We start from the raw sequence: 12,011 nt of genomic DNA, 5'->3' as shown, positions 1-12,011 counted from the left end.
TCAAGGAGAAGCCACAGTGGTGTTTGAGGCCCATGGTGCTAGGGGCTATATGCACAGTGTGTGTGTGTGTGTGTGTGGGGGGGGGGGGGGAGGAGAGACAGGCAGGCTTGAAGGGCAGATGGGCTGTTAGCTGTAACATGGCTTGCAACAGGCAGGAGCACCAGGGATACCAGAACCGGTGCCTATGAGCCAGTGCCCCCCCGAAAGCAGGGGCAGGACTTCTATTGATTCCGTTAGGCTTTGGATCAGGGCCCAGGAGAGTCTGCTCCTGAGGGCACTGGGACCTGCAGGAAGCCTAGGGGCCGCGGGCATTACTGCCAGCCTGGAACGGCTCTGCCCCAGGGTCAGCGAGCTCCAATGCCTGCAGAGCTTGTGGCTGGCCCAGGCGCAGGCCATCCTGGGGCCAGTTCCAACTCACCCAGGGAAAAGAGCGATGGGAGGCAGAAGCCCTGTGGAGCCAAAAGGAGCGAGGTGCAGGAGAAAGGAGAAATAATCTTCTGCCACCTCCCTGCAGCCTCTCAGCTGCAAAGCAGAGCATGTGCAATACAAACAGCACTAATCCCCTGTCAGCTGCACTGGCTATCAGCGGAGAAGTGAGAGCACTAATTGAATCGAATTGAAAAGGAGGAATTGGCTGCTGAGGCTAGAGGGGCACCCAGCCCTACCTTTATCCACTCCATTCGAATTTCAAACTGGTTCAGGGGAAGTTTGCTTTCTCAAGGGCTCCCTCGTCCTGGTGCATGCACCAGGCAGACAATGACTGCAGGGTTTCTCCCCCCACCTCTGCTCCCCTCTCCCCACCCCCTGCCTTTTATCTATGTGCTTTGACATTTTCTCTCTATCACTGACCCTTTTGCTGTTCTCGCTGTTATCTCAAATAATGTCACTGCCTCTTTAGAATCTATTCATCAGAGCAGAAAGAAGCCACTGCTGACACCGATAAAAAAATTACCATCTGTGCCTTGCAGGGGAAGGAAAGCGCCCGCACAAACCACACCACTGCCGTTTACACAGGGGAGCCAAGCACTAATTAAATTCCTAGCAGGGTTAGAGGCGCAGGACCTGCATGGAAAGAGGACACCACCTTACACTAGGGAAGGCAAACTGGGAACGCCAGCAAGAGACACTCGCGAGGTCCAGCTGGCACTTTCTTCTCAGACTAACATGAAATCTTCAACTCCTGGTCAGGTATCAGCCGCCCCGCGCCTTGAAAGAGCTCCCTGCCAGGAACAGCAGCTTGGGAAACGCCCCACCCCCCCCAGGAGAGTAACCTCTCGCTGATTCCACAGAGGAGAGCAGAGTTAGCATGGAACACAGTCCGGCATCCTGCACAACCGGGGAAGCATTCCTGCCCAGCCCATGCCACTGCATGGCCTGAAGCCTGAGATCCCCCTGGAACTTTGTCACCTCACCCGTAGCTGCAAGGCAGAGCTCTGACCCTTCTCGTGAATGGGACATGGAGACTGGTGGCAGCTGGCTACACACAGGCAAGTAGGAGAATATTCTCTTGAAAAGAAAGGAACCCATCTTTAACCCCTACCTGCAACTTCACTGCACTGGCAGGACTCTGGCTGGCAGCATGCACAAGGCAGCAGTCCAGATACAGGGCACACGCTTTGGTGGCAGGAGACCCGGGCTCTTGTCCCAGCTGTCTGACTCCCTGCCCAAATCACTTAGCCCATTGCAGCCAGTGGGAATCCTTCCATTAAGTGCAATGGGCTTTGGATCAGGGCCTTTAGTTCCATGCCTCAGTGTCCCCATCTCTGTAAGCGGGGGCTGCTGCAGCTTCCTCACTGTAGTTGGGTTTGTCAAAATCTACTCCCGGAAGGCACCCCGTGAAGTGCTAAGGAATACCCACCGGGGTTGAATCAAAGCCCCTCTCACAGCAGCAGTACTTGCTTTTGAAGCTGTAAAAGATTTCCTACCCAAGTGAAAGTCAAGAGAGGTAGACAGCAGATTTGTTAGGAGTGAGAACAGAAGGCAGGTATTTTATTCCATGCATGCCTTTAGCTACAAGGTCATCCCTTAAGGTTTCTGGCCAGCCAGCTCGATCTACCAGACATTTCATAACATTTTCCCTGCAGGCTGAACGATAGTGAACAATGATTTACAAAAGGGAGAGTCTGAGATTCAAAGTCTCTGCAGTCACTTTTTAAAAAGTTCCCCCTCCCTGAGGATTTATGATGCATTTCGGCTGTCTTTGCCCACTCACTCCCCTCCCACAGCTGCATGGCATCACTCCATGAGCTCTGGATCCATCCCATCAGCAAGACAGAGCATTAAATATCAAAGAAGTTTCCTGAAGCAAGGGGGTTTTTTTTTAAAGAAAGGTTTGACAAAGTGTCTTATTTTATGCCGATATTAGATTGAAAAGCATCCTTTTGGCTAAAACAGTAAAAGTAGATAATATGCACAGCACCCGTCAGGAAATACAGCTACATCTCAACACATTTGATCCACTTAGAGGAAAAAACCCTTAGTATAGTTTATATTAATGAAATCCCTGCAGAGTTTGGATGCAACGTTTCTTTAGGAGTCTCAGCCCTTTTTGCTAAAGCGTTTTGCTAGTAAGAACTTATTTACATTACGTTAGCGCCTGCAGCTCCCAACCAAGATCCAGGCCCCAGGGTGGTAGGCACTTTACAGACAGAGTGCTTGCCCTGCAGATCCTAGACAGATAAGAACAGCAGCAAGAGGAGAAACGGGGAGGTGGAGAGTCACATAGCAAGTCCAATAGCAGAGGTAGGATTAGAACCCAAATCTCACAACCCAGCCTCCTAGTCACCAGACCACCATGCGGCCCCAGACAGATGCCGAACAAACAGCCAAGCCAAAAGCTACCCAAGCAAGAAGCGATTTGAAAGATTGTTACATGTTCTTTTCCTCTGCAACAGGATGGAGTGTAGACTCCAACCTTTCCTCCCTGCTCTGGCTATTAAAAGGCCAAGCTGGGATCGTTAGTCTTTTTGCAAAGCTCCTAATGTGAAAAATGAAGCTCAAGAAAAATTAGCCAAATTACCACGCTAATCCTTCAGCGGAAATCATTGCTCCATTACACATCTGTAAAATGAGCCTATAAAAAGGGAAAGATGTGGCAAAAAAATAAGTAAATATATGAAGTGGTTACTCTTTTGCTGGGGAGACCTGCTGCAAGGTAAGGCAGAGAGGATGGGGCAATGGGAGGGAAAACACACACTTGCAAAATGTAATTTGCGCTTCAAATGCTCTAAGCGTTAAACTGCAGTGGGCAGCTGTTTAAATGCTGCCTTGTTCTGAGCCTCTTACCTGTCCGCTTTACAACAGTGAGCCAATGTCAGCAGGAACTTTTAAGCAGGTGTGTAGGACAGCTGTAAGAGATCCATGGAGGCAGCGCTGGCTTGTGGCTAGGGCAGTGGAGCAAGACTTCTGGGTTTTATGCCTGCCTCTTGCTAATCCAAGTCAGCACCAATCACTTTATCCTCTCTCTGACTCAGTTTACTCCTCAGTGTAATTGGTGGGGTGTATAATTAATTAATTGGGTGAGACCCAGTGTAAATGTAACTGCAATTGAAAAGATTTATCCACCCTATTTGGACAGAACATTTGTGAAAAGCAAGCAGAAAACCGCCTCCAACGTCAATCATGCTATTTGTTGTGGGTTCTGGTGATTAAACCGTGGGGGGGAGGGAGGGGGGGGAAGAGAGGAAGATAAATAAAATAAAATAAAATAAAATAAAATAAAATAAAAAGACACAGCACGTGCGGCCGGTTGTTAAATCCATGCTTACTTCTAATAAATTGGGACTGGCTCCAGCTGCTGACTTATGCAATTATGGCCCCGCTGTTGGCACAGATAACTCACTGCCCTGCTTCCAGGCACGATTTGCCCGTCAGATCAAACAGGCTGAGAGGCATAAGCAAATTTGACCTCTTTGTTAACAGTTTCTAAGGGGACCTATCAGAGCTTGACGGAGAAGCTGTACTGCAGAGCAAGACCCCAGTATCTTCTATGCCAAAGGTGCCTCCCAGCCACTGTCCAAGGCCCCGACCTTCGAACACAGGCCAGATGGAAGCACAGGCTCACGGCATTGCAGAAGAGTGGGTCTCCACTGCCCCCTTGTGGTCAGCAACAGAAAAGCGTTCAAGCAATTGATGGTTGTAAAGGGTACAATGCTTTTCAACACACTGAGAGGCTGTCTGCTCCCATCTTGAAGGCTGAGAGCACAGTAGCCATCGTCAGCATTGATCATTCCATAGTAAGCGATCAGCTCCTAGGCGCTGTGGTAATACAAATAATTCTAGAAATTCTTCCATCATTCCAGGGACCATTTTCCTTTCCCTAAAAGAGAAGGCACCAAAGAGCTGGATACTGGATCAAAAAAAATCAATTTAGAAGACTGCTCCCCATTTAGCCACCTTGGGTGACGGTTTCCATTGCTACCTCACATAAAGAGGCGGCAGCTGCTCTCGGGAGGAGGATGTGGCTCCTGGGGGAGATATCTGCCCTTGCAAATGTTAATACTATAGCACAAACCTGCACTCCGCTGACACACAAGCACAGTTCAAGTCACTTACACTTCACGGCTGTAGCCAATCAGGTCCTTTGTCACTTGAACATCTTAATCTCACCAACCGACAGTCAGATGCAACACAGGCCCAGTTAAAGACAGGCTGAAAATCTGCTCACTGAGATGCCAGAGGTCAGATAGATTCCTCCCGAGCAGGAGGGCTCTGTTTTATCTGGGACTGAGTGCCACGGCAGAGGTGTTGTGCTAGGGTAACAAAGAGCCAGAGGATGAAACGGAGGTGTCACACTCACTGTTCTCATTTATTTAGTGAGGGAAAGGAGAGGGAAACTGAATGGTTGAGAAGAATAGTAACAGGAATTAGAGGCTTCCGTATCTAGGCTGCTGCTTTGAATATCTAGCTCAGGTTACCAGTAATTGAAGGTTACCATCAGATGGCTCTTTGGTGGCTAATATGGAGTCATGCTAAGATAACTGCATCAGAGACAGACCCCTCAACTGGCACTCGGGGATTGGGCATGGAAAGCCAAGATGGGCTCATGCCAAGAGGCAAGCCTCTCCAGGCATAGCACAGGCCGTTGGCATGGTGACTGCTCAGTGGCTGGAGAGATGACCACAGGCTCCAGCACTAGAATCACATGAAAGGAAAAATCGGAACACACACGTAGGAGCTGGGGGAAGACTCACAGAAGAGTGAGAATTAGGAGGAAGCTTACAACCGCCCTCTGCCTCTCAAGCCCTGGATTAGCTGCAAAAGGCCCGTGCTATGCCAGCGAGACAAGTTTAAATGCAGAGAGTTATGGGGGGGGGGGGGGGGGGGGGAAAAGAGATGCGCCAGCGCAAGGGGAGTGAGGTGATGGTGGAAAGGAACTGAATTCAAGGTTATTTTTTTACAACACTTAAAAAGAAATTGTATGATCAAATCATTTCTGCCTAGATGCAAGATGGATCCACACTTCCATGAGCACATAAGAGGCAAGACAGATATACTTGGAAAGATTAGATTTTATTGATAAATGTCAGTTTCATTGTATACACACAAATTGACAAAAATATTTCCATTGATAATCAAAATTTACAGATGGCAGAGTAAGAAAAGTGCTACTTGAGAGTTTAATTTAAGGATATTTACTTTGTATATTTGGATACGTGATGTTGACGATTTGTGTTTTAAACAGTTATACACAGCTTTAACTTTTTGAATCTCAGCACCTATCATAACCAAATAATTACCTGACCCCCTGCATAATTTTCTGCAACTGTGCAAATAAAATAAAAAAGAGAAGTCTAAAAAATGCTTTAAAAAACAAACATACATACATCAGTGTCAGGTGCCAAAATTATCAAAAAGTGAAAAAAAATTTTCTGCCAAGCCTAATAGGACAGGTCACATACCCTGGTTCCAGGAGAACAGAGATTTTCTTGGGGTGGATACACATTGTTTGATTACATATTAGGACATTCAGCAAAGCTGTTACATATAAAAGATATCCCAGAAGTCTAAGGGCTTGTCTACACGGGGACATTTACTAGTCTCCATCTGTATAATTATGCCACTGTAGTTATACCATTATGGCTCCCCATGTGGAGGCGTACCTGGAATATTTTGCTAGTACATTTCCCCATGTAGACAGGCCCTAAAACAAGTTAGTGGGTCCATCCAGCTCACGCTGCACTGAAGAAACAGACTGTCTTGTGAAACAGCATCTGGAACCCTTGAAAAAGCAAGAAAACCCACAGTAGGAGATGCTAAGAAGTCCCCTCCTTCTTCCCCCAGCCATTGGCAGCTCTGTAACCCATTGTGCTAAAACAGTTGAAAGCAACCTAGACTTTTGTCCTCCCCACACGGATGGGCTGCTGGGAATGCTTAACCAGGGCATTAAGGGAAAGGAGCTTTTTCAACAGTGCCAATTGCCAGTGCTGAACTACAGTTGTGAATGGCATCCACACAGCTCTTATCTAGCCAGGGCTCAATATAGAAGCAATGGGAGGAGGGTGCTAATTCTAGTATGCATGCTGCAATCTACATTTAACACAGTCAAGTGTCAATTTGTTGATTAAGACACTATCTACATAACAGAAGTGTCTGGTATGGAAGTTGAGGGGTGAAGGACAACAGCCCATTCCAAAACTGGAGGCTACCAAACAAGTAATGGAAGAGATACTGACTCTGCACTGGAGAAGTAGATCACTTGACTAGAGTTAGCATCAATTAAGAAACTGCAAAAATATTGTGGAAATTGATTTACTTTATGGGTCAAGCTCCTCTGGCACCCCACTCCAATAAGTGGCATTAAGGAAGGATGACTAGTAACAGATATCCATTGACATAACCTTCTACATTCCCAACTAAAGGAACGTGTCCTTAACATCCCGCATTTGGGACCAACGTTTAGACTGTTTGAAAAACAAAAACCCAGGGATTCGAACAAATCTACTATGAATAGAAATACTGACATGAGATTAAAATAAAGGAAAAGTGCCTTTGGCTTTAAACATCTTCCTGCAGATTTTGTGGTGTTATTAATGTGAGAACCAGACCGTGAGACTACAAACAGCAAGCCTGCTCAGACAATTGGCTATGGAGGCTAATGTAACAGCCTAGACAGAGAAGGGATGTGCTAACAGAAACTAAAAAATGGGGCAAAGTATTAGAATTTCACTTTCTTCATCTTTATTTATCTGAGATTCAATTAGTGACACAGGTAAGAGCCATTTAATTTTTTTAAATCTCAGCAGTGCCTCTAACAGCATTAGTAGAAATACTGGAGCAGTCTCATGCTTTGCATTCTGTAGTGCCTTTCACCAGAAACTCTCAGAGTACTCTGTGCACACTAACTACTCCAGCCTCACCTTGGCCTCAAGAGGCAGGCGAAGCGAAGAGGATACCCCACTATGCATCGAAGGGAGGTAAAACACATAATTACTCAAGCCGGAAGTTGGCCAGGACACCAGGGTTAACGCCCCTCCCTCTCGTGCCCGCTGTTAACATTATAGTGTTTATACTATAAGTAAATTCAAGATCCAGCTTCAAGGTTGAGACACAGGGCCAGACTCACAGCTAGGGTAGGTGAGAGCAATAATTCCACTGTCTTCAGTGGAGCTGCCCAGTTAGTTACACCAGGTCTGAACTAGGTTCAGTGTCTCAGTTCACAACACTTCCACAGACATGGAAAAGGGGACAAAATATTTCAGACTGGCAACGTAAGCTAAACTCTGTAGTGTGTTCAGCACCATGGGTGGCCACTCCGGTGAAGAGTTAAGAAGCTCTGAACTTGCAGGGGCAGGAAGGCAGGGTACAGTCAAAGTCCATGTCATCTTAAACCTCATTAAAGACGTGCAGAACTTCTGCTTTCAAAGATGACAGCGAATGAAGACATATTCCAGGAGCCCCAATACTGGTCTCCCAGCATTCAAATCCACAGGCACTGAGATCTTGTCTGGCTGCTTCCACCATCAATGGGTCTGTGTCTGCCAGGAAGGAGGTTACACCAGCCAGTTAAGTTCAGCTTGGTCACCACTGGGAGATGGAAATGCCTTGCTGCATGTTTAATATGGACTAAATGGTATCGCCACGAAAAGGAATCGAACGTCCTAAATTTGGGATGGGGGCATATAGGGGTACATTTTATCTGTTCCTTCTTACATTAATGAGCAGCCAGTTTACCATTAGGTTTGACTTAAGTTTTCATTGGTAGGAGACATTAATGGGCACTTTAGAATCCAGTATTTGCTAGTACGCCAAGTGTCTCAGGGTACCACTATGATGGAGTGGTATTCTAAAGGTGCGGAGATGTGTCATTTTCAGTCTATACATACATCCTTTTTGCCCTTTAAATAGGACATTCGCATTTAAAATTAGTAAGTAAACCAGTGCAAGTGTCCCTACCTAGATATTCTACCACTGTGGTTTTCAACCGTCTTTCATCTGCGGACCCCAAAACATTTTGAATGGAGATGTGGACCCCTTTGGAAGTCTTAGAGTCTGTGGACCCCCCAGGGTCCGGACCACAGGTTGAAAACCACTATTCTACCATGTTCATGACCATGATAGATTTTACACAGTTATTACTATACATTACACTCAGATCTTTCTGCTTCAAAAGAAGAACCCCACCAAGTGAGCTAAAGGAAAATCTTAGAAGTACAGGGTCTATGTAACAGTTGGGCAGTTTTCATTCCAGCCAGTAGAGGGCAGAAGTACACACACGGTTCATGGACAGTCTCCAGTATATTGCACCGCTAGTCTATCCCTCACCTAACACACACAGGTGAAAGAGCCCAACAAACCTATTTCCCATACAGTTAAGGTGCAGTGACACGTTTTTAGGGTATGACACCCAAGGGCACTTCAGCAGCACAGACACTGAACAGTGATAGTAAAGGCCCCGCTCTGCCAGCCATCTACTCAGAGCTCCCACCAGTCTCAGTAAAGTGAAAATGACTCAACCAGTTCCACAAGCTCGGCTGGAGAAATGTAAAACAGTTCTATGAATAGCAAAGAACAAAATTAGGTTTTAATTTTTTTTTTTTTTTTAAATCGGTTTAAAAAAATGTAGTTGCTGACGAGGCTGTTTTGTTACGACAGTGCCCCTTTAGGTCTCTAAGGCAACATAAAAGGAAGAGATTTAAATGATTAGTAGTAAATTAAGGATTCCTGACCTGGTCTTAACAAAGTGATTGCGCAGCCACCTCCTCCAGCGCCAGTCAGCTTACTGTGCAGCCCATGCGTGGCGGTCACTCGGCACACGCTGTCCAGTGAGGGATGGCCAACTCCAATCACATTTAAGTGATGCTGGTTTATATCAAAGAGCTCCTTAAAACAAAGCAAAGACAACAAAACCACATGGATCGCAGGTCCGGCCCTAGCGGGGGTGCAGCGCCCAGGGCAGAAGTGACAAATCAGACACTTCCAGGATCGGCCACACCAGGGGTGGGTGGGTAAGGGAGACTGTCTCCCCCCAAACAGCCAGGCGTGGCCCTACGCACACTCCACTCCCCCCGGACCCCACTTTGGCAGCACCGCTGGTCTCCAGGGGGCTGGGGCCACGCAGCCCGCATTCCTGGGGCGGGAGATGCTGCAGCAGTGCCACTGCGCGCTCTCCCTTGGGTGGAAGGGGCGGGGCTGGGGGTTAGCCTCCCCCAGCCAGCAGTTCACACACTGCCCACGTGGTGCCGGCCAATCGCGCCAGCCCACATGGCCCACCCAAAGCATGTGGGCCAGAGCAGTCACCCCGATTTGCTGTCCCCTAAGGACAGCTCTGGATCTCAATCCTCCAAAACACATCTCTGTTCCAGTGAGAGAGGTCGCTATTCCAAGGCGCCTGCAAGCAGGGCTGTACTGTGTACAGCGACCTGTTAGGAAGTCACTGACAGACTGACACATCTTACTGCGACACAGCATAAGGCTGCCCAGGAACAAGCAAATGCTGAACAATGAGACCGAGCCCACCAGCAGCCTCAGGCTTCTAGTCTAGCCCTGCTCCCTCTTCCTTCCCTCACTGACTACTGCGCGGGCACAGATCAGTTCATTTTATAACGTCTTTTAAAAAAAAAAAAAAAAAAAAAAAGAGAGAGGCCAAAGGAAGCAGAGGGCGCAGAGAGCTGCCATCACTGCAGGCACGGTGAACTTCAGCCCTCAATACTCTTGGCCTGCTTCCTCTCACTCCTGCTACGCATGCACCAAACAGGACGCTGTACAAATCCTTCTCTAGCTGTGGGAAAGGAATCATGCTGGGATCTCTCCCATTCCTGGCCGATTCTGCAATCCATCCAGCTCCAGTGACATAAAGTGGCACTGCCAAGGCAGTGATAAACATCAAAATCTCACTTGTTTGTATCATACAGCACTTCTCCCCCCACTGCAGGGCAGAGATCCAGGACCCAGACCAAGGGGCTTCCCCCAGCATGAGCCGTTACTCTAGGTATTTGTTGGCCAATCCAAGTCACGCTCTTTCACGTTTCCTGCAGTCCTCCATTCTGGGACCATCTGTGGCTATGGAAGTACAAAGCAAGCCTTTTTCCAAAGCAGAGAGGATTTCTACAGCATTCACAAGCCCAGCTAATGCAAGCAGCCAGAACCCTGAGGCTACTCTCTCACGCAGGTCTCCAGCGGGCCAGGATATTGCAATAGCTACAGGACTACTCAGGTCCAAATCCTGCTGTTACTACAGTTAGTTGCTTGTGGCAGGGAGGCATGAATGGCCCAGGAGATTGATAACAGGATACAGGCCCTTTCACCTCTATTGTGCAGTTCAAATACAGCCCCTGGCAATCTGGGTCCAAAGTTATCACAATCCAACAACTGTTCAGTGTCCTTTAATATATGAGTTGGAGAAACTAAGTCCACTCCCAGAGCACAGGTATCCAACACCACAAAACCAAGCATGAATGGCAGCTTCAGAGAGGCCAAGGACTGAATGGGCCATGGTGACTGAACGACTCAATTTCCCCCAGAGATGAGCAGTCCCAGAGATGAGCTGGACAACTGGCTGGAGCACGTTGATGGGGGAAGCCTGCACTGCCCATAGCGCGTCTGCCTTGCAGACATGGAACGTTACAGCACAGGGCTGACCTGGCAGCTAGCACAGAACTAACTAAACACGCGCACATCGACATTTAAAAAGTACAAGAATAAAGTGAGGGGGTTTTTTTGTTTAAGAAAATGGAAGCTAAGAATTAAAGGAGTTAACTGGAAAGGAGCAGCTGGCTGAAATGCTGCCGTAGACAAGGCACAGACCATTACCAGCAGACCACTGAAAAACAGGCTAATGAGACAAGAGTGGATGAGAGAGGAAATTTCTTAAAGCAGCACTAGAAGCCCACACACAGGATGTTAAGTGTACATGAATGGGCACAAGTTATAATTAGCAGGTCAGGTCGGTGGGCAGCGACTGAGCAGCCTGAGCCAGAATAACAGTCCCAGCCCCAATTAAGCTCAACCCACCCATCACCTCCCCTTGCTAGTTCTAGCCAGTCACACTAGCCATTCTGGCTCTGAACTGGATCCATCTGCCACCTGAGACCACCACAGAAAGAATGATTTGTATTACGACCGTACGCAGAAGCCCCCACCAAGATTGGGCCCCACTGTACTAGATGCTCTACAAACACACATTCTGGAAGAGACGGACCTTGCCTGGAAGACCTACAGTCTAAACAGGCAGACAAATGAGCGTGGGAGAGACGAATGATCATCATTCCCATGTTACAGATGGGGAATTAAGGAACAGAGAGGTTAAGTGACCTGCCCATGGTCACACGGTGGGTCTGTGGCAGAGTCAGGAACTGAACCCAGAATTCCCTTAACCACAAGATTGTCCTTCCAACACGCCCCATTCTGATATATTTGAAAGGAAGTAAGAGTTTGCTAGCCACAAAATCCTGACGCCTTAAGGTTTTACACAGAACAGGGCCATGATTCAGTGACATAATGTAGCAGAGAGGAGCAGCTGGCAGCCACAGGCGATGTTAACTAGAGACCAGCTGAAAAGCCAGCAGGCCAAG

The 12,011-nt window shown here is 47.6% G+C and overlaps 1 protein-coding gene across 6 annotated transcripts in view; it reads right to left on the bottom strand.

The window, feature by feature from the left end:
* The window catches only part of MVK (mevalonate kinase), a 68,960-nt gene that overhangs the window by 41,807 nt on the left and 15,142 nt on the right, over positions 1-12,011 (bottom strand). For 2 of the 6 annotated variants that reach the window (XM_037878978.2, XM_037878977.2), the window contains exons 10-11: positions 9,168-9,321; positions 5,493-7,976 (exon numbers count right to left, since the gene is read on the bottom strand). The exons of 1 other annotated variant lie outside the window; for it this stretch is intronic. In XM_037878978.2, the coding sequence (XP_037734906.1) occupies positions 7,825-7,976; positions 9,168-9,321 (306 nt within the window). In that variant the 3' untranslated portion in view covers positions 5,493-7,824. Of the gene's footprint in view, positions 1-5,492; positions 8,994-9,167; positions 9,322-12,011 lie in introns of those variants that run through there. 3 more of the 6 variants (XM_037878980.2, XM_037878979.2, XM_037878982.2) reach the window with 3 other exon arrangements.

Source organism: Chelonia mydas, chromosome 15 (genome assembly GCF_015237465.2).
Source record: "Chelonia mydas isolate rCheMyd1 chromosome 15, rCheMyd1.pri.v2, whole genome shotgun sequence".
Taxonomy (NCBI): Eukaryota; Metazoa; Chordata; order Testudines; family Cheloniidae; genus Chelonia; species Chelonia mydas.
This window is presented reverse-complemented; position numbering and strand designations above follow the sequence as displayed.